Raw genomic sequence first — 23,264 nt, 5'->3', positions numbered from 1 at the left:
CAAATGGCATAGAATCATAGAATCAAAGAATAGTAGATTGGAAGGGTCCTATAAGGCCATCGAGTCCAACCCCCTGCTCAATACAGGAATCCACCTTAAAGCATCCTTGACAGACAGCTGTCCACCTGCCACTTGAAGGCCTCCATTGTCACACTGCTCTAACAGTCAAGAAGTTTTTCCTGATGTCCAGCTGGAATCTGGCTTCCTGTCACTTGAGCCCATGATTCCATGTCCTGAACTCTGGGATGATGGAGAAGAGATTTTGACCCTCCTCTGTGTGACAACCTTTCAAATATTTGAAGAGTGCTCTCATGTCTCCCCTCAATCTTCTCTTCTCCAGGCTCAACATGCCTAGGGTGACCTTATGACTGGATTTGCCTGGATTTGTCCGGGTTTTGGGGGACAAATCCGGGAGGGGAGGGGAAATCCAGATTTTTCCAAAGAGCAGCTCTAATGGGAATTAACTAAAATGCTTATAACTCCATCATTTTTTAAGATAAAGACATGAAACTTGGCACGATGGTAGCTCTTAGGAAGGGCTTTAGTCTTACCAAATTTGAAACAGATCCGTTCATCCATTGATTTTTAAAAAAATTGAGGTTTTAAAATTATTATTTTAAAACTGTCATTTTTAAAGATAAAGAGCTGAAAGTTGGCACCATGATAGCTTTTAGGTTGAGCTTTAGCCATACCAAATTTGAAACAGATCTGTTTATCCATTGATTTTTAGGAATTTTTTAAAATTTGAGGATTTAAAAAAAAAATTAAAAAATTATTTTTAAAGATAAAGAGATGAAACTTGGCACCATGATTGCTCTTAACAAGGACTGTAGCTATGCCAAGTTTGAAACAGATCTGTCCATCTATTGAGTTTTAGGATTTTTAAAAAAAGTTTGAGGTTTTAAAATTATTTTTTAAAAATGAGATTTTTAAAAGATAAAGGGCTGAAAGTTTGCACCATGATAGCTCTTAAGGAGAGATTTAGCCATGCCAGGTTTGAATCAGATATGTTCATCCATTTTTTTTTAGGATTTTTTTTTTAAAGTTCAAAGTTTTAAAATTGTTGTGTTTTAAAACTGCTGGAGCCATATCCTTTGAACTCAGGTTGTCAAACTTCCTCTTTGGGGTTTTCCATATTGAGCAGTTTCAGCCCTTGGCATTAATGGGCTCTCCAGTCTTTAGGTAAACTGCCGCAACACCCACCCTGATGTTAGAGCAGAGAAACTTGTGACAATTATACACAAGCTTTTTTAAAAAATTGAAATTAAAAAAAGCCAGCCATCCAGCCAGCCAGTAGCAAACCCTGTTAACAACAACAGCAGCTTGCAATGAGTGAAGACACAGTCAGAAAAGATATTTGGGGAAGGGGAGACTGTATCACACAAAGCATAGCAAAAGCTTCAAAGTACAGCAAAACCTACAAAAGTAGGAGTGAGTGAAGTTAATTTCAGATACATTGAATCTCTCACTTGTTCTTTATTTCAGTGATTTTAACATTAAGATGTTATGTAGAACAGATTTGTCTTAAATGTGTGCTGTAAAATCAGACATGTGATCAAGGCTATGTTCGGGTGGGCACGCCCCCTTGGTGCTGGACACGCCCCCTTGGGGCCGACCATGTTGTCCTCGTTTTTGGTTTCCAAAGTATGGTCACCCTAAACATGCCCAGTTCTTTCAGTCTCTCTTCATAGGGCTTTGTTTCCAGACCCCTGATCATCCTGGTTGCCCTCCTCTGAACACGCTCCAGCTTCTCTGCGTCCTTCTTGAATTGTGGAGCCCAGAACTGGACGCAACACTCTAGATGAGGCCTAACCAGGGCCGAATAGAGAGGAGCCAGTACTAGGATGACCATATGAAAAGGAGGACAAGGCTCCCGTATCTTTAACAGTGGTATTTTGTGAACCGCCCAGAGAGCTTCGGCTATTGGGCGGTATAGAAATGTAATAAATAAATAAATAAATAAATTGAAAAGGGAATTTCAGCAGGTGTCATTTGTATATGTGGGGAACCTGGTGAAATTCCCTCTTCTTCTCAACAGTTAAAGCTGCAGGTGCCCTGACCTCTTTTAAATCTGATCACACTATACTGCAATATAGCTATATATATAGATGAAGAGGAAATTTCACCAGGTGCGACATGCATACAAATGACACCTGCTGAAATTCCCTTTTCATATGGTCACCCTAGCCAGTACCTCACGCAATTTGGAAGCTATACTTCTATTAATGCAGCCCAAAATGGCATTTGCCTTTCTTGCAGCCATATCGCACTGTTGGCTCATATTCAGCTTGCGATCTACAACAATTCCAAGGGCCTTCTCGTTTGTAGTATTGCTGAGCCAAGTATCCCCCATCTTGTAACTGTGCCTTTGGTTTCTATTTCCTAGATGTAGAACTTGGCGTTTATCCCTAATAAATTTCATTCTGTTGTACTCAAGAGGTGTTTAAAGAGGTTACATTTTTCGCCTCCCGAATGGGATGAGGGAGGGTTTTCAGATGACCAGCAAGACCTCCTCTGAAGGTCTTAAAGGTTGTCTGGGTGTATATAAGGGAAGGCGGTCTGCTAGGTATCCTGGTCCCAAGTTGTTTATTTATTTATTTATTTATTTATTACATTTTTATACCGCCCAATAGCCGAAGCTCTCTTGGCGGTTCACAAAAATTAAAACCACAAAAAACATCCAACAGGTTAAAAACACAATTACGAAATACAGTATAAAAAGCGCAACCAGGATAAAACCACACAGCAAAATTGATTATAAGATTAAAATACAGAGTTAAAACAGTAAAATTTAAATTTAAGTTAAAATTAAGTGTTAAAATACCGAGTGAATAAAAAGGTCTTCAGCTGGCAACGAAAGCAGTACAGTGTAGGCGCCAGGCGAACCTCTCTGGGGAGCTCATTCCACAACTGGAGTGCCACAGCGGAGAAAGCCCTCCTTCTAGTAGCCACCTGCCTCACTTCCTTTGGCAGGGGCTCCCGGAGAAGGGCCCCTGTAGATGATCTTAAGGTCCAGGTAGGTACATATGGGAGGAGGCGTTCCTTCAGATAACCTGGCCCCAAACCATTTAGGGCTTTAAATGTCAATACCAGCACTTTGAATTGGGCCCGGACCTGGACTGGCAGCCAATGAAGCTGGAAAAGGACTGTTTAGGACGAGCGCCCCCCTGCCACCCCCTTTGCCTCTTAGCGCCCCCCCATGCAATCCCACAGCCCCCAAGGGGGTGGTACAGCCCACTTTGGGAACCACTGCTTTAGATATTAGGGCATGCCTGGGCACACCCGGCACACTCCTTGCGCACACCTATGTCAGTTGAATGGGGAATAACGGGCCGTGTTTAATGGGAGATGATGTGCAAATTTAACCAGGTCTGTGCTGTTGCACAAAGAACAATGCTCATATTAAACCGTTGCGCATGCACTGCACAACAGGGTGACAACGATAGCGCAAGCATTGCAAAACTTGCCAAAAGTCAAAACATGCTTATTCACATTTGGAGAGCAAAGTGTCCTGGAGATAGGAGGACAGGCAGAAATATCCACAGAAATCAATCGAAATGTCTGCACCTCCGCTCACGCCCAGTTCTCAGCACATTCCTGTCTCCCCCCCTCCCTTCCCGCGGCTAGGATGAACATTGATGTGAAGTGTTCCTAGTGTTTCCTCTTTTCTGAAAGGTGACTCACAAGTTCATTGATCCCTCATTCGAAATAAGGAGATGCAGACTTCTGCTTGTCCTTCATTCAGTTGAGTGATTCCTGAATTATTCTCCAGAGATGCAAGTGTGTCAACCAAACAATGGCTCTCATGTTACTCTGCCTGCTCAATAGCTCTTATATCCTCATCTAAGTCAAAACGAATAGAATTGCTCAACATTCACCGGCTCCCCTTGCCACCCGGTGAGTGGAAATTAGCACAGATGTGTTAGTAGCGCATGGGAGATTTCTCCCTGACAAAGGTGATGCTGAAACCCTCAGGAGAATTTCAACGGTCTTTGGGCACCCATTAACTCGCCATTTTTGTCCCATCGTTTCTACAAATTAGCCAATTTTACCATTTCCAAATCAGTACTTTCAGTGAAGGGTGGGTGGATTTTCATTTATTTCCATGGGGATTTCCGCCTGCCCTTCGTGTGTAATTAGAACATGCCTCAGCTCTCTGTTCTTCTGCATCTTTTCCCCACTCTACATTACCACTGTGCACGCTTATGCTGATAGAACGTTGTACACACACTCAAAGCTATCCTTGATGTGATTGTACGCACAGAATCTGTGGGGGGAAATGTGCAAAAGAAGTCCCCAGATTTGGGGGAAAGGCGGGGCTCTGCTTGCAAATGCAAATTGGGTGGTACATGCTGCAGAACTCTGGCCACATCTATAGCAAGCAGAATATAACACTCCGAAAGTGGTTTGAAAATGGCATATGGACATAGGCGTGTGCTAGGGTGTGAAGGGTGTGCCTAGGCACACTCTATTGTCTCAAGCAATAATGTCTCTCTGCCGGAAGCCATGTTCCAAAGACACCAGGAGGAGGTCCCCCAAAGGCAAATATCACCTCATAAGACCCTCCTCCGGCCAGTGTCACCACCTCATTCCTTCCCCCCTCACCTGCAATGGCGGAGTAGGGCGTCAGTGTCTACAGTGTTTAATAAAAGAATAACAATGATGCCCTTTATGATTGAGTGTTCAATAAATATTCACCTTTAAAGGAATATGTCATGGGCCCCAACAATTGTCAATATTGTTATAAAGCAGTAGTGTAGATCGTGTCTCTGGCCAGATCTACACCAAGCAGAATATAATACTTTGAAAACTGTATATGTAATGTGTCCTGGACCCCAACAGTTGTCAAAACTGTTATAAAACGTTATAAAGCTATAGTGGAGATCCTGCCTCTGTCTGGTCAAATACTTGAAAGGTTGTCACACAGTAGGCTGACCATACGAAAAGGAGGACAGGGCTCCTGTATCTTTAACAGTTGCATTGAAAAGGGAATTTCTGCAGGTGTCATTTGTATATATGGGGAACCGGGTGAAATTCCCTCTTCATCACAACAGTTAAAGCTGCAGGCGCCCTGCCCTCTTTTAAATCTGGTCACTCTAGTATAGCTCCTGCACCTTTAACTGTTATTATTATTATTATTATTATTATTATTATTATTATTATTATTTATTTATATAGCACCATCAGTGTACATGGTGCTGTACAGATAACACAGTAAATAGCAGGACCCTGCCGCGTAGGCTTACAATCTAATAAGTTGTAGTAAACAATAAAGAGGGAAGGAGAATGCGAACAGGCACAGGGAAGTGTAAACAGGCACCGGGTAGGGTGAAGCTAAACAGTATAGAGTCAGAACAAACTCAATATTTGAAGGCTATAGGGAAAAGAAAAGTTTTTAGCTGAGTTTTAAAAGCAGTGATTGAGTTTGTAGTTCTCAAGTGTTCTGGAAGAGCGTTCCAGGCGTAAGGGGCAGCAGAAGAAAAAGGACGAAGTTGTGAGGAAGAGGGAATTTCAACAGGTTCTCCATATATACAAATGACACCTGCTGAAATTCCCTTTTCAATACACTGTTAAAGATACAGGAGCCCTGTCCTCCTTTTCATATGATCACTCTATCACACAGAGGAGGGCCAGGATCTTTTCTCTATCCTCCCAGAATGCAGAACAGGGAATAATGGGTTCCAGTTACAGGAAGCCAGATTCTGGCTGGACATCAGGAAAAACTTCCTGAATGTTAGAGCAGTATGACAATGGAACCAGTTACCTAGGGAGGTTGTGGGCTCTCCCACACTAGAGGCCTTTAAGAGGCAGCTGGACAGCCATCTGTCAGGGATGCTTTAAGGTAGATCCCTGCATTGAGCAGGGGGTTGGACTTAATGGGCTTATAGGCCCCTTCCAACTCTACTATTCTTTGATTCTATAGTCAAAAAAGAACTGGAATTCTAAATGCAGCCCTCTGGAGTTCCTACTTTTGGTCTATATATTTTGGCAAATGGACTTGAATAGGTATGAAAGAACAAGCTCACGTGTTCAGATTCCAGCTACAGCTGTCCCCATTTGAATCAAAGGGAGATGCTGTTGATCACCTGCAATGAGCAGACACAAACGTTTGGTACCCTCGCATGCATGTGCTCTCATGCGCATACAACAAAGCAGAGGAAAAAGGTCTAGACTAAAAGTAATATATTCAGGGTTCATACATTTTAATTTCCTGCAGCTGCTGTTCTGTTCCTGTTGAGTTAATACGGCTCCCATTTTCAAGAACATCTTTGGGGAAAAATTAAAACAAGAACGGGTCTATGAGTAAAAATTTCAAACCTGGGGTGTGTGTGTGTGGAATCCGAAACCTACAGGAAGGACCAACTGAAATGGAACGAAATGTGCACTGTCTTTTGTGGCTTTTCCGTTAGTCCTAATCCAGGTATTGCCCCAGGATTTTGGATTTGACCTGACTGTGTTTGTTTTTATGCTGTGATGCTTGGAGGATGGTCTGTACTGAGTCATAGTCCGGGAAATGGAATTTCAGCTGTAAGTACTGAGTTGCCGAAATGCGCATGTATTTTGAAGAGGGGCATTGATGGAGATGAAACAGCTCAACATTTCTAAGGAAACACATCCTTCAATGCCTAGATTGCACGAGTGGATGTTGGAGCTGAGCAAACCAGCAGGGATGGAGTTCTCTAAGAAATTCTTAAATGGGCACGTCAGTTTTAAGCTACGATGTCTCACTTTTAAGCTCAGAAGCAATGCTTGGTTTTGGAGGACCACATCTCAGTGGTTGAGCGACATGCTTTGCATGCAAAATACCATCTCTGGCAATAGGCCTTGTCACTGAGTTATGAACTAAACATTGGGCCCGTTCAGAAGACACATTAAACCATGGCTTTAACCATGGTGGTTAAGCCAGAAAGCCAGGCTGTGTTCAGAAGACACCTTAAGCCATAGCTTTAACCAAAGTGAATAAACTACTATTCACTAGGGCTGTGCTCCACTTCTCCTCGGACCGGAGAAGCAGAAGCGGATCGGGGTGCTTCGCCTCCCCTTAAGGCGGAGACGAAGAGGATCGGGGGAGCAGCGGAGCGTCGAGGCAGATCCTTTGCCTTGATCCGGAGCTCCGCAAAAAAGGTAAGGGGGGTTTACTTGGCCCTGCCGCTGCCGCTGCCGCCACCGCCCGTGCTGTGATGGCGGCAGAGCCAGGGAAGGGGGCAAGGGGAAGGGGGTCTTACCTGCATCCATCGTGGCCCATCGCTGGCTTCACTAGAGCCTGCGGCTCAACCCGGAAGTGTAGGCCGCAAGCGGGGCCTACAGTTCCTGGTTGAGCCGCGGGCTCTAGTGAAGCTGGCGATGGGCCGCGACGGATGCAGGTAAGGGGGAGGAGGGAGGGGGCCTTACCTGGTACTGTCCCCTGCCGCTGCGGAGCTCCAATTTGGAGCCGGAGCTCCGCAGCAGAGTGGAGCGGACCCTAGGCGGATCAAGGCGGAGCGGAGCGGGGGGTCCGTGCACAGCCCTACTATTCACTGTAGTTAAAGCCATGGTTTAAGGTGTCTTCTGAATGCAGCCCAGCTTTCTGGCTTAACCACCATGGTTAAAGCCATGGCTTAAGGTGTCTTCTGAACAGGGCCATTGTGGTTCTGCTACAAATAAGCAACTTAACATAGGATTATACCAATGAAGATTGGTTGTTGTTTTTTTAAAAAAAGTATTCAGAAGCAGCATGATAGAAATTGGGAACCTGAAAGGGCTATTATCTTCATATAAACATTTTTATACGTGGGTGGATGGGATAATGGTTTTGGGTGAAGAGGAAATGGCTGTCTCTTTGTTGTGCTTCCAAAGGCAATTCTCTGAACGCAAATCACAAAAGGGGGTTGTTTCTGAAATTCGGAGGGAGACAGACACATACAGGTGCTGAGGGATAGCATTCCTTTGTAAACGTGTAAATAGCCAACGATGAATCACCGTGTACGTGTTTAATTTTTAATCTTCCTTGCCGGTCTCTCTGTTTATCCGCGTTTCCTGGAAGAGCTGGAGGCGACGGGGGAACTGACCTCCTTTGACAGAGGGGAACGTTGTTGGTGTCTTGTCATTTCTGTTTAGGTTGGAAATGTTGCCTGATTAGACTCTGGGGATTGATAAAAGAATGTTAATACGCCTCCTTTCTGGTTGTGGATAGCTCCTTCCATGGGCCCTTCACCTGCAGGGGGTGGAGGATTATACAACTCTATGGTGCGACCACACTTTGAATACTGTGAGCAGTTTTGACCACCACACCTGAAAGAAGATATTGTAGGGCTGGGGAAAGTGCAGAAAAGGGCAAGTAAAATGATCAGGTGACTGGAGCATCTCCAGGTAACAACAGCTGGGATTGTTCAGCTTGGAAAAAAGGAGGCTAAGGGGAGACATGATAGAGGTGTACGAAATTATGCCTGGTGTGGAGAATGTGGAAGGGGAGACATGTTTCTCCCTCTCCCGTAATACTAGATTCCAGTGGGGTCATCCCATGAAGTTGATTGGTGGGAGATTCAAGACAAATAAAAGAAAGTCCTTCACACAGCACAGAGTTAAATTATGGAACTCACTGCCACAAGATGTAGTGATGGCCACCAATTGGGACAGCTTTAAAAGGGGGTTGGATAAATTCCTGGAGGCGAAGGCTATCCATGGCTACTAGCCCTGATGGTTGTGTGTGATCTCCAGTATTCGAGGCAGTAAACCTGTGTGCACTAGTTGCTGGGGAACATGGGTGGGACAGTGCTGTTGCACCATGTTTTGCTTGTGGGTCCCTGGTTGACAACTGGTGGGCCACTGTGGGAACAGAGTGCTGGACTAGATGGACCCTTGGTCTCTTCTGATGTTCTTATGAGATTCAGGACAAATAAAAGGAAGGCAAAACATTGTAGGTTGAAGTCCCTTTCTCAATGGTGCCGTTGTGGGTAGACATGCCTGGGCATGCATTGAGGGCCCAAATCCCAACAGGGGCCCATTGACAAGACTCCCCTGGACAAGCTCCTCCTCTTCACCCTTGCAACCTGCTTGTTCACCTGTTCCTCAGGTGAACAAGCCCTGACATCAGTGGCGGTGAGAAGGAAGATGAGCAGATGCCACGGCCTACTTGTTCCCTGCCTGTCATGAGCCAAGAGTGGAACCTCACAACGGATGCCAAAAAGCCAAACGCAAGGGGGTAGATAAAAACAATCAGACATGCTTTATTCAAGGAAAGGAAATGTCTCTGACGCACCGGCCAAATGTTGCATATTGGGGTGGGTGGGTTAGAAACCAAAGAAGAAGGACCCGCATGTGGTCTGACGCACGTTGGAACTATTTTATTTCCTTGAATAAAGTATCTTTTTCATCTACCCCTTTGCTTTTGGCTTTTTGGACCTCTCTGTCTGTTAAGCAAGGAAATGGCAGCCATGAGGAGGACGAGGAGGAGGAGGAGGAGGAGGAGGAGGAGGAGGAGGAGGAGGAGGAGGAGGAAGAGGAGGAGGAGGAGAAGGAGAAAGAGGAGGAGGAGGAGGAGGAGGAAGAGGAGGAGGAGGAGGAGGAGGAAGAGGAGGAGGAGGAGGAAGAGGAGGAGGAGGAGGAAGAGGAGGAGGAGGAAGAGGAGGAGGAGGAAGAGGAGGAGGAAGAGGAGGAGGAGGAGGAGGAGGAGAAGGAGGAGAAGGAGGAGGAGGAGCTGGTGATGATGGTGGTGAGAAGTTAGACTCACTGAGGGAGGAGGCCATGAGGGTGTCTTTCCAAAGGGACCTCAAAAATCTGGAATCTGCGCAGAGCCACCCCCACATGGGAGGGAAATGATCAGCCATCCGCCCTCGTCTGGAGCCTCCGCTGTTGCCCACTAACAGAGGCTCCAGAAATTATTATTTTCCCCCTTGCATAAATGGCAGCCGTAAAGCCCCCATTAAAGCAATGGGGAAAATACATAATTTCCGCAGCCTCCGCCATTGCGCACAATGGAGGCTCCAGACAAGGACGGACGGTCGCGCAACATCATTGGACGCTCCCTGAGCTTCAAAAGGAGCTCACACAGCTCCCCGAGCAGGGGCAGAAGGGGGCATGTCCGAGGAATTGGACACTGGTGAGTCCATCCATCACTAGTGATATCCAAAGGAAATAAATCCCAGTAGTGCTGCCCCTGGAATTTCTCACTGCCCAGGGAAGTGGGAAGCATGTGACACTGGTGTGATTACATTTCCTTTGAGAGAAACCGCAAAACTCAACTACTGGGTTTGCTCTGCTTCCAGCATTGCCAAGAAAGCCAACATCAGCAAGACAACTGTATTTTCCACAAAAGTAAAAACAGAGTCTTGGGGTGCCTTAAAACACAAGTCTAGAAGGGACCCAAAGGTTCTGCTGAGTGCTTTTTCAGTTCTGAAACGGAGGTCTTGGGTGGTTGAATGAAACCGTGCATTCCACTCGTGGTTGCGATGTTGACTGTCCTGTCTGCTGGGTACCATTTTCTTCCATGTTTCCTACTCAAAAGATGCTGAACTTGGAGCGAAAAGCATTGCTTCCTGCTCCTCCCCTTACTCTGATTTGGCTTTGTGACAATGCCACGTACTTTCTCATGAAGCCAATTCTGAATGACGGAAGGAGGAGGAAAACCACACTCTGGCATCTTTGGGGCAGGAAACCTCACAAGCAGTGTGAACACCGTCAACAGTAGATGGGACAGAAGCTTCCCACAGTAGAGGCCTTCAAGAGGCAGCTGGACAACCATCTGCTAGGGATGCTTTAGGGTGGATTCCTGCATTGAGCAGGGGGTTGGACTCGATGGCCTTGTGGGCCCCTTCCAACTCTGCTATGCTATGATTCTATGATTCTCCTTTGTTCATGTCTTCCCACATTTTTGAAAAGCCCTGTGACTTTGCTGCCTGCAAACAGTGTGGCAAAATCTGTGTGTGTTGGAGGAGGGGGAGATATTGAATTCTGGCTCACTCTGACCCAGCCCTTCTTCTTTTTGTTTTCACTATAACAGACTAACATGCTGCCCTCTCTGGAATTTGTCACTTTAACTCCTCTTTTTCCCAAGGGAATCTAAACGTATTATGCCCTTGTACCTTTTTACCTCTCAAGGAAGGAGAGACCACCTGGCGATGCTTATAACCAAGCTTCCTGACATCCGGTTCCTTTGTACCCTCTGTAGGGTGCCCTGTTGGTCATTCTGAAGAGTCTTATGCCGACGTGTCTCTTCAACATCATCGGATTTGGATCAACCTTTAAAGCCTTGTTTCCTTCCAGCCAGACGTATTGCGAGGTAAGAACCCACTTAATAGCAGGTTCCATTCGTTTTCCATACCAATCTGATTGTGTGTGTGTGTGTGTGTGTGTGTGTGTGTGTGTGTGTGTGTGTGTGAAAGCGCACACAAACATAGGGGCATTGTTTCTGTAGGCATTTTATCCTAAGATGTGCACTTTTGCTTGCATTTTATACTGAGACACACGTTTTTAATGGATTTTTACCAAAAAGAGGGGGGAAATGCATCTTGGTAGATTTTCGGAGCTGAAAACTGCATTGCAGAATTCAAAGAATGATGCGAAAACAGAAGGAAAAATACGTCCCGATCCGTGTATCGGTCCAGGAATTCGAGTCAGCTTGGTTCCCTTAAAATGTGGGCCGGATGAAATCTTCAAGCGGGAGAGGGGAGACATGCTCACTAGCTCCGCCCCCTCCCTGTCATTGGTTCCTACTGCCTTCCATGCGTTGGAGGGGCGTTTCTCATGTGCGTTCTCATGTGAATTCAGCCAATGAACTGCATGGCTCTTGTGCTCCCTCTACAGGAGAATTTGGCCATTGCATGTGAGAGCATTAAGAAGGTCCGCTCGGACATGGGCGGAACCAATGTCTTATCGCCTTTGAAATGGATCATCCGGCAGCCGATCCACCGAGGCCACCCGCGGCTGCTTTTCCTGCTGACAGATGGTGCCGTTAGCAACACCGGGAAAGTTCTAGAGCTCGTACGGAATCACTCATTCTCCACCAGGTAGAAGATGCTCTGAGCATTTTTCATGTACTGCTCGCAGGGATGTATGAGAAATTTGTTTCAGATCATGTTTGATCAGAATTTAGCCACCTTCCAAACACAGACATGATCTACGGACCGAGTCCATCCATTTCTGAGTTGGCAACCAATATGGGTCTGACAGCATGTGCGAATTTGAAAAAAAAATGTGCGTGAAAAATGCATAGTTTTGAAAAACATGCCCAGAGGAAATTCAAACCATGGGAGAAGAATGTACACATTTGAAAGATGCATACCATTGATGCATGCTTTGGGAGGGGAATATACATGGAAAATCTGTATGGATTTGCATGTGAACAGAAAAAAAAGTTTACGATCTGATACAGACTCAAATTGAAACGAGTTTTGAAACGAAATTCGGGGTTCTTTAGCAAACTGAGGTTTTGCTGATTCATGCATCCATTCATAGGAACACTTGAAAGGGCAGGGGTATTCGTTAGGATGGAAATTTGGGTGGGAGTGTCAGGGGTTTTGAGAAAAGGTAAGAAGGTTTTGATTACGCTAATAGAGAAGGGAAATTGTGTGTTGAACAGTAATTTCAAAACCCAGTGGGATCTCCAACAAAATAGAAAACGCAGCAACCTTCCTGTACAGAGTTCCAGTGAGCCAGCCATGCCCTCTTCCATTACATTACATTACATTACATGCCATACTCCATTACATCCTCCCTCCCTGGTTTTCTGTTTGTTTTTATTCAACCATCAGCCAGCATTCCGTGTCTACTGAATATGCTCAGTCCTTACTGGGCTGTTTCTTTCTCACTTTTTTGTACTTCAACAAACTCTGAAGTTCTCCCAAGCCTGCTTATACTAGGAATGCAAAGATCTCTCCATTTCGGTCTCATTGAGATTGTTGGGTTTTTTAAGGTCACATTTGTTCTATCCTGTATCTGCACAAGCATGCAATTAATAAAAAAAAAAAGTACACATTTTCTGTAATGCATTTCTGTGTACATTTTTAAATGTACACAGTTTTTGGACACATGCACCCATTTGTTAAAGTATGGTTCTGCAAATTTTTATGCTTTTTCTTTGCACGTTTCTCAAATGTCACCATGTTGTGCCTGCATCTTTTTTTGTTTTATGGAAGGCATCATAAACTCGGAAATGTCTGGATTTCCAACTGTAAATTGCATTCAGGTCCTGGAGGTGCGAATTGGAGAAATTTGCAAAAACACAAACCCTTGACAAAGCGAATTTCTCACACAACCCCTCGCTGATACCTCCCTCTTGTGCACGGAAGGTGCCATTTGGATTACATAAGACTCCATGCCCAGATAACTTCGCTTGCTCTTAGTAAACAGAATGAGAATAAACACCAACACAATTTGATAACATCACGCCGCGCCCAATGTGAGAGGCAGATGAGGCTCAAAGGATGCAGGGTGTTGTGATTCCAAGCCGCCCATGAGATGTGAGGCAATAAAGGGGCCTGCCATAAAATCCACAAAACCTTTATTCAATAAATAGACACCTCCTCACCCCTGAAGGGAGTGAATGGTAGGAACTCTCTTCTAAGCTTAATTAGCCAAACAAAGCAAGGCAGTTGCCTATCATCTACAGTAAACGGATGGTTTCCCACCGTGCCTGGCAGGCTTTTGTCAGACTCTTTCAGGGAGGGTCTTCCAGCTGCAGCCTCTAGCACGTGGGAAGTCTAGCGGACCGCCTCCCACCTCCTCTCAACTCCGCCTGCTTGACCCTGTAGCAGACTCTGGGATCTGTCAGTTTTGCTGCTCCCTCCCCCTCTGACAAAGACTGAGTTCTCAGGGTGGAGGAGAAGGGTGAAGGTGAACTTTGAGCCTGGGCCTCCTGTTCAATAAATTCCTGGGAAGATTCCTCCTTGACTCCTGGAGAGTCTTGGATAATTTCCTCCCCCACTTCCTGTCTTGGCTGGTCTTCTTCTTCGGCCTCCAAGGAGGTAGTCTAGGTTCCCTGGGGAAAGAGTTCCAGAGCACTGTGTTAGGCCCTCTGAAGAGTTTCTGGGGATGGACTCAGAGGAGGAGGAAGCAGAACCGATGCAGACTCAGAGAATGAGGTGGAGCCAGAGCCAAGTAACAGTGTGTCGGTAATTAAACCAGCAGGGAGTTTGGCCAATTCAGAGGACACAGAGGGAGAAGCAACAAACTTACCTGCACAGTTGTTTAGGCAGCATAGGGCGGAAAAGGAAGCCCGGCGCAGGTCTTTGCGTATTTATGCTAGACGCCAGCTCAATAGGGAACACCTGTAGCTGCCAGGGAGGGGTATTTAGAGAGCAGGGAAGCAACAGGAACTTTGCCAGAGATTAACTGAGCATCCTGGTGAAAGCTCTTGATTCCTGTTTTGGATCTCGGTGACCTTGTATCCTGGTTGAACATCGGACTGCGTTGGAATTCATGACCTGCTCGTATCCCTGGACTTCTGGACTGTTTTCTTGGACTCTCTCTGCCTGTCGTAAGCCTTTGACTCTCGGAACGGAACCGGACTCTGCCTCATGTTTAATCGTCTTGTACTCAGATATTAAAGAGTTAACTGTGTTGTTGCATAGCACAGCTGAAGACGAACTCCGCTGTTTGTTTGCTGAGTTTGTGGCTGAATTCTTGGGCTTGCCTGGGCACGCTGCCCACATCTGTATCTCTGTCTAATTAGCTGGTCTATCGGCAGCTTTCCCAGACAGACTGGAGCAGCCACCGAGAAGGCCCTCTCCCACGTTCCCACCAGACGTGCCTGCGATGGGGTGGGGCTGAGAGAAGGGCTTCTCCTGAAGAGCTTAAAGCACGGGCAGGCTTGTGAGGGAGAATACAGTCTTTCAGATGATGATGATGACGATGACGATGATGATGATGATGATGATGATGATGATGATGGGGGAACTGCAGCCCTAACATCACTCGTTCAGAATCCGAGCTTGGCAGAACTTTCCATCATGGCATAAGGGGGGGGCGTGTTTCACCATTTCTTTCCACCCTTGCTGAGCCTCACCGGTTGGATGCGCGCCTAGCCCCTCTGCTCTTTCTCGCTACAGGTGCTATACTTTCGGCATCGGGCAAAATGCTTGCCGGAGGCTGGTGAACGGTCTGGCGGCGGTGTCCAAAGGAAGCGCGGAATTCCTCGCTGAGGGAGAGAGGTTGCAGCCAAAGGTAATGCTGCATTTTTCCATTGGAATCCTTACGGGGTGGAGTTCCTTTCCTTTTTGTGGATCCATTCAGTGGAGGCTGGTGACTCTGATATCAGTAGGGCAGTGAATCTGCTCCGGGTTTTAGTCCAAACCCGTCAGAACTCTAAAGGAGCTCTCAGTACCTTGGAGAGCTCCTCTAGAATTCTGACGGGTTCGGACTGAAACGATTCACGGCCCCACTGACCTCAGAGCCAGCAGCCTCCACTGGATTAATTCTAAAACCCTCTGCTTTGCTTGTTTACAATGTTTACTTAAAACTGATATGTGCTTTGCTTTGCTTTGGCTCTGAACACACAGGCTTTGGTTTCTGTTTAAACCGAAAAGGGGGAGGGGAAAAAAAGGCTTGCTTCTGTGTAAGACTATTGCTTGCTCTTCTTGGTAAACATGCGTTAGAGTGGGGAGAAATTAGTCCTTCTTTCAAGCTGTTGCTTGCACTTCCTGGCTTCTGGCGAAATGCACAGGACTGGTGCTTACCTCTGAGTCAACACGTGCAGGACCCAAGACCTAAATTCAAGTAGATTGGTTTTAAAAGAAAAAGAAAAAATCAGTAGGCTCCACCCACTTCGACTACAGCCACATCCTTTTTCTTTAGGCTCCGCCCACCTCTGGAATGCACACACCCCCAAAGACCCTTCCAAAATTTGCATTCAGCCCTTGGTCCCCAAAAAGTTCTGCCCCCTGTTGGAATGGGTCTGGAGTTGGGATCGCTGGCGTGGGTCAAACATGTTGAACAGTTCTGGCGTGGCCACCTCTGTCATTAAGTGGCTACTTGAATGAGAAGTCTTTCCCCGCTAATGAAAATAATTTGGCCGGAGGCTTGCTTGGACACGCGTTGCATCCTTTGATGGTTATCGACTTGTCCGGCTCGGATAGATTAGGCTGGAGGTGAGGGAACTGAGTTGGAGCTCTGGAACAGTTGTGCCCAGCCGTGGGCCTTCAGATGCCATTGGATTACAACCCCCATCATCCCTGACCATTGGCCATGTTGGCTGGGGATGGCGGGAGTTGTATTCCAATACCACCTGGGGATCCAAGGTTGGGAAAGGAGGTAAGAGGAAAGGATGTACTTCAGAGGTACAGCCCCAGCTTTAGGGATAGCTCAGGCATCTAGTTGGGGCTTGAGGACCAGTGATTTCTTGCCAGCTTGCCCCCCAGCCGGGGGCCAGTCTGAGGATCCCCAGACTTGCCCGACAGCTTGTTGAGCAAGTGTGGTGATCTCTGTTCCCTCACCAATCTGCCCTTTTGCATAAAAATGGCAGCCGGGGCTTTTTGGTAAAGGACCATTTGCAGAAATGGCAGCCGTCAAGGGGCCATTTACGCAACATTATGTTTAGACCAATTACGCCTGCCATTTTGTGTAAATGGCCCTTTGATGGCTGCCATTTACGCAAATGGCCTTTTACAGAAAAGGACGAGCTGCCGTATTTACACAAAATGGCAGCTTGTCAAGGGAATGGGAGACCATGCGTGGCCCATGGACCACCCAGAAGCTCGTCACGTGCAGCAAGCCAGTTCTGGTGGCTGGTGAGGGTCCGGCTGTGGTAGGTTCACCATCCCTACCCTGCTTGGCATACAGAAAGTCCCAGGTTCAATTTTTGGCACGTTCCAGGCCTGTTACAGCATGACAACAGTAATTTATTTATTTATTTATTTACATTATTTCTATACCTCTTCCCATTCAGAATTTCGGAGCAGTGAACAAAATAAAATTGAATAAAAACGCTTTAAAAGTAGAATCATAGAATAGTAGAGTTGGAAGGGGCCTACAAGGCCATCGCATCCAACCCCCTGCTCAATGCAGGAATCTGCCTTAAAGCACATTTGAAAAGGAACAGTGCAAAATAAACCACGGCTGGTCGTTAGGGGAAGGCTTCCTGGATCAAGAACATTTTTAGGGGGTGCCAGAAAAGAATACGAAATTGGCACCTGACTGACCTCCAGAGGCAGGGAGTTCCATAGGAGGGGGGCCACCACATGGAAGGCTTTTCCCCTGGTGGACTCCAGTCGGAGGGTAGGTCTATGTGGAACCACCAGGAGCATGCCCTTGGATGACCTCAATGATCAGGCAGGTTGATAGTGGGCAGGTTGATAGTAATCGCATAACTTGGTCATGAGACAGCGAGAAAAAAACGTTTCTCTCTCCACTTTCTCTGTGCTGTGGGTATTCACTAGGCTCTAGGAAGCCAGTGCAAACTTCTAATCATTTGGAGCCTGCCAGTATCTGTAATGAAATGAATTAGACTTCAGTCAGTCCTCAGAGTGAATGTGAAAATAGTAGATGAGTTCAATTTGAGTTTGGTAGCCCCTGTTTCAGAGGAGCAGGAGTTCAGGTCAGAATCGGTAATTGGAGTTAGTACAACTGGGAACTCAAGTGATGCTTCCAAGAGTATTTTATTTAATTTGATGTTGCCAGGTATATTTTGGGATTGTCCATCAGCAATCCCTGTAAGAGACTAGAGGGCAAAAGGAAATCTCTCCCAAGATATGAACATATATTTCAGAAAGTTGCTGATCAGCCCTTGTTGCACATATGAGGCACAGGGAATTAAAGCGCCTCATTCTGCTTCTCCGGAGCGGCATTGGCTTGGAGGTGCGGCCTGGCTAGGCATCGATCCGTTCTCTGCAGGCCTTTCGCACCAGGGAAGATTACCATTATCATCAGCGCTCAAAAGGAAAGGAGCGTGGGTCGGTCGATAAGAAAGACTCTGACATCTACAGTGGGGCAGGACCTTTATGAGATCTGATGACAGTGTTGTAAAATAGTGAGCAAGCTTCCAAGGTCTCCGAAAACCGTCTTTTGGTTGGGATGCTGAACTCCTGAACCACAGGGTGGATTGGACCCATGAACAATGCCATCTGAGGTGTGGTAAACTTCCCAGTCATTAAAACTGGGGGGGGGGGATTAATTCTCCCATGAACAAGAGGACAATAATAATAATAAGAATAATAATATCATCCCCCACCTGCCAGACTGTTTGGAGTGAGCCCGCAGGGGTTTGGAAGCAGCCAATCACCCGCCATTTAACTTTCCCCGCGTCACTTAAGATTGCTCTACAAGGTACCAGCCATTTCTGAGCTACTGAAATTCTCAGAAAATGACTTCGAAGCTCGTTTCGCCGCACTCCCGTTTTGGTTTTCATCCTGTTTTTCGGCTCTGAAAAGTCCGCACTTTTCCCCCATTGCCTAAAGTGTGGCGATGTATGTTTTATTTATTTATTTATTTATTTATTTATTTATTTAAACATTTACCATATCACGCCAGTCCTTTTCCAGCTTCATTGGCTGCCAGTCCAGGTCTGGGCCCAATTCAAAGTGCTGGTATTAACATTTAAAGCCCTAAACGGCTTGGGGCCAGGTTATCTGAAGGAACGCCTCCTCCCATATGCACCTACCTGGACCCTAAGGTCATCCTCAGGGGTCCTTCTCCGTGAGCCCCTGCCAAAGGAAGTGAGGCAGGTGGCTACCAGGAGGAGGGCCTTCTTTGCTGTGGCACCCCGGCTGTGGAACGAACTCCCTAAGGAGGTTCGCTTGGCACCTACATTACATGCTTTTAGACGCCAGGTGAAGACCTTTTTATTCTCCCAGCATTTTAACAGTCTATAAATAAATTTTAACTTGGTGTTTTAAATTTGTAATTTTGCATTGCTGCTGTTTTTATCTGGTTGAGCTTTTATATTGTATTTTATATTATGGTTTTATACTGTTGTTTTATACTTTGAATGTTTTAATTTTTGTGAACCGCCCAGAGAGCTCCAGCTATTGGGCAGTATAGAAATGTAATAAATAAATAAATAAATAAATAAATAAATAAATAAATAAATAAATAATTACATCCCACCCGATATAACAAGAATCTCAGGGCAGCATACAGTTAAAATCATACATATAAAATAGAACAATAAATATACAATTCTAAAACAAATTGAACCATTAATCTGTTAAAACCGATATGAAATTTTAGAACAGTAAAGTCCAATTAAAACCAGACAGTGTGCAGGCTGGTGGATTTAGCCATCAAAGGCTTTGTTAAAAAGCCATGTCTTAACCTGGCGCTGGAATATTCATTTTTCAAATACATTTGCAAATTCCCAAATTTGCAAATGTTTCTCGGGGGAAAAAAAGCCTGCTATCTCGCTCGGGTTCACATTTGGGATTAAAACGGGATGTGTCTGCATGATTTGCAAAAGTAAACAAAACACTCTTGCATCCCTAAAGGAAACATGGCGTCCGCTTCCTCCATGTTTGAAAATATAAAATCCAGCAGTGACTCAGATCTGTCTCCAGCTTTATGCAAAACGCCCAGGTTCCTTGCGAAGTACAAAACCAGATATAGAGCTGTTGTAGATTTTGCAATCATCTTTGGCATTGATTATTTATATATATATATATATATATATATATATATATATATATATATATATATGCCAAGTATGCATGATCAGGCACTGTACAGAAAACAGAAAAACAGGAATTGTTTTAATAGCTGCCTTAGATTTAAAAGAAAAGGGAAGGAAATGTTTTCCAGCCATTGTAATTTCTTAGCTGGTGTAGGATTGTTTAAACTCTGTATGAGTACAGCCTCCCTGACTGGCTTGAACAGCCGAAGTTAATTTATTTAACATTCTCATATCTCATAACTGAAGTCTCAGTAGTTGATTTGATTTCCAGGGCTTTGCAAATGCTCTTCTAGCTGCTTTGGTCATGTGGAAAATACAACCATGTTTCTTCTTTATTTGTGGCTATTTGTTCCCTTAAGACAGGGGTGAGCAAAGATTTCTACTCCCAATAGGTGAACAATAGTGACAACAGAACCCATTCCCCGGCTAAATTAGGCTGCTGAAATCAAGAATGCCTGTGGGAGAAACAGAAGTAGATTTGTGTGTGGGAAAAGATTTCTTCTCCTTTTTTTCCCCAATTAATACTTTTCTTTATTTTCCACAAAAAACAGACACATAAGGAAGGTACAAAAAACAAAACATAAAGAAACACCGCAAACTATACAAACTACTACACAACACATACATCTAGTAAAATACACACAATACATAAGGCTATATTTCATTTAAAGCTATCTCCATGTCAGACGGCAAACATCCGTTGTTTCTATATTGCCAGGTATGAATTTCATAACACCAAGATTTCTGTACATGCTCCAGTTCTGGAATTGAAACTGAAATCCTGTGGAACTTGGGGTTCTAGTGAGAAACAAAGTAGATTGCTTGAAGCCCACCCATTGCTGCCTTTTTAGGGTGCTTTATTTGATTCATGCTAGGTTCTTCTGACTGGCCTTCCTTCTTCTCACATCAGTTCGTTGGTTTCCCCAACTTCAAGTATAACCTAATGGGATCTGAGCTGGTGGTGACCGAGCAAGAAAGAGATCTTGGGACTGTGGTAGACAGCTCGATGAAAATGTCCACCCAGCGTGTGGCCGCTGTGAAGAAGGCAAACTCCATGTTAAGCATTATAAGAAAAGGAATTGAGAATGAAACTGGCAGTATCATACTGCCCTTATACAAATCTATGGTGCGACCAGACTTGGAATACTATGTACAGCTCCAGTCACCACTCCTTAAAAAGGATATTATAGATCTGGGGAAAGTGCAGAAAAGGGCAACTCAAATGATTAAGGGGCTGGAGCGTCTGTCCTAAGAGGAAAGGTTACATCAGTTGGGATTGTTTAGCTTGGAGAAGAGGAGGCTGAGGGGCGACATGATAGAGGTGGACAAAATTATTAGGGATGTGCTCCGCTTCTAATTGGACCGGCGAATTAGATGCGGAGCGGGGTGCTTCGCCTCCCCTTAAGGCGGCGAAGAGGATTGGGGGGCCGGCGGAGCGTGGCGAAGAGGATCGAGGTGAAGGCGGATCCTTCGCCTCGATCCGGAGCTCTGCCGGAAAGGTAAGTGGGGTTTACCGGGCCCTGCCGCTGTCGCCCATGCAGCAACAGCGGCAGGGCCCGGTAACCCCCCCCCCCCGCCCTCCTCTCCCTTACCTGCCTCCATCCGCGGTCCGTCGAAGAAGCCGACGGACCGCGGACGGAGGCAGGTAAGGCCCCCCTCCCCCTTGGTCCCTCACCGGGCTCTGCAGGGCCCGGTAAACCCCCCGCCCTCCTCTCCCGGCCTTACCTGGCACCACTCCCCTCCACTGCGGAGCTCCGATTTGGAGCAGGAGCTCTGCGGCGAAGAGGAGCGGAGTATGGGCGGAGCGGAGCGGGCCGATCCGAAATTTTCGGATCGGCCCGCGGGGCGGAGCTGGGGGTCCGTGCACACCCCTAAAAATTATGCATGGTTTGGAGAATGTGGATAGGGAGACATTTTTCTCCCTCTCTCAAAGTACTAGAACCCAATGGGGTCATCCCATGAAACTGATTGGTGGGAGATCCAGGACAAATAAAAGGAAGGACTTCTTCACACAGCACATAGCTAAATTATGGAACTCACTACCACAAGACGTAGTGATGGCCACCAATTTGGATGGCCTTTAAAAGGGGGTTGGATAAATTCCTGGAGGCAAAGGCTATCCCTGGCTACTAGCCCTGATGGTTGTGTGCTCTCTTCAGTATTAGAGGCAATAAGCCTGTGTGCACCAGTTGCTGGGGAACATGGGTGGGAGGGTGCTGTTGCACCGTGTCCTGCTTTGTTGGTCCCTGGCTGATGGCCACCGTGTGGACAGAGTGCTCGACTAGATGGACCCTTGGTCTGTATTTCTGGGACAGCACAATATTGTGGCAATGTTGCAGTGCTACCTGATGGCTGTATAAATGGAACATATGAAACTTCTCCACAAAGGACATGCCCAAACAGCAGGGGGGGGGGAGGCCTGTGTATTATGCTAATTTCAATCCTGGAAAGATTCCACAAGGAGAAAGCCCGGAAATTGTGCTTTTTTTTTTTTTTAATGCAGAGAAGCCCACTGTCTTCAGCAGCAAACTAAAAGACAATAGAGGAGAGCCTGGCCCAAACACAACTTGGGTGCTACTACAAAAAAGGCCCTGTCTGAGATCCTCATCAACCTAATCTCTCTAGGAGGTGGGACAAGATAGGGTCTTGGATACTGAATGCAGATTTTGGAGAAGCAGCCTTCCAGATACCCTGGGCCCAAGGGTGAGGGTGCAATCCTACGCATGTTTGGACAGACAAAAAAAAAAGTCCTACAAAAAGTTGCAGGATTTTTTATTTTTATTTTAGTCTAAACCTGCATAGAATTGGGCCCTAAGATACATTTAGAAATGCATGCTTTAGGAGACAATGCATTTAGAAATACGTGTTCTGTGGCAAAATACTTCAGAGATATAGATTTCAATATGAATTTTCATGGGTATTTTTTAAAAAAAAGAGGGTGTGTGTGAAAGAATTCATAAAACTGGGACAGAGTGGATTTAGAAATGAACACATGGAAAGTGATATTGACTGGAAATTAGATTGACTGAACCGTCTGTTCCAAGGGAGCAGACCCCGAAAGTATGACAAAAGCCCCAACGTCTCACACGAACAACATTTTAGTAAAGCATTCCCAAGAGGAGAGGAAAAGTTGGGATAGTGATACCACAAGATACAGTGATGGCCACCAATTTGGATGGGTTTTAAAGGGGGTTGGATAAATTCCTGGAGGAACTAGTACTGTATGGCTGAGTGCGTCCTCCAGGATCAGAGGCAGTAAGCCTATATACATGAGGTGCTGGGGAACATGGGTGGGAGGGTGCTATTGCACCGTGTCCTGCTTTGTTGGTCCCTGGTCGACAGCTGGTTGGCCACTGTGTGAACAGAGTGCTGGAGTAGACGGACCCTTGGTCTGATCCAGCATCAGGGCTCTTCTGATGTTCTGATAATTGACCAGTGGATTTCAGGATTATTTCATTTCTTTATTGTTTGTAGCCAATGGCCATCACAACATCATAAAACATTAAAACATTAAGAGATTAATCTGATTAAAACCGTTGAAACGGTAGAACAAGTTAACACATTAAGCAAAATAGAGCAGCAATAAAACAGGTTATCTTGAATCAATGCCATACTCTTTGTGTTATTGTCTGCCTTACCCAAGGTCAGAATCCAGACCCGCCACAAAAGCTCTCCTTAACTTTAATGCTGC

General features: G+C 45.8%; 1 protein-coding gene across 1 annotated transcript in view; it reads left to right on the top strand.

Annotated features, from left to right (window-relative positions):
* The window catches only part of VWA5B1 (von Willebrand factor A domain containing 5B1), an 85,225-nt gene that overhangs the window by 22,540 nt on the left and 39,421 nt on the right, over positions 1-23,264 (top strand). Inside the window, exons 8-10 of the mRNA XM_063145307.1 lie at positions 11,147-11,257; positions 11,782-11,984; positions 15,024-15,138. Coding sequence (XP_063001377.1) covers positions 11,147-11,257; positions 11,782-11,984; positions 15,024-15,138 — 429 coding nt within the window. The remainder of the gene's footprint in view (positions 1-11,146; positions 11,258-11,781; positions 11,985-15,023; positions 15,139-23,264) is intronic.

Source organism: Elgaria multicarinata, chromosome 20 (genome assembly GCF_023053635.1).
Source record: "Elgaria multicarinata webbii isolate HBS135686 ecotype San Diego chromosome 20, rElgMul1.1.pri, whole genome shotgun sequence".
NCBI lineage: Eukaryota > Metazoa > Chordata > Lepidosauria > Squamata > Anguidae > Elgaria > Elgaria multicarinata.
The sequence above is the reverse complement of the archived record's forward strand: the minus strand, read 5'-3'. Positions and strand labels throughout refer to the sequence as shown.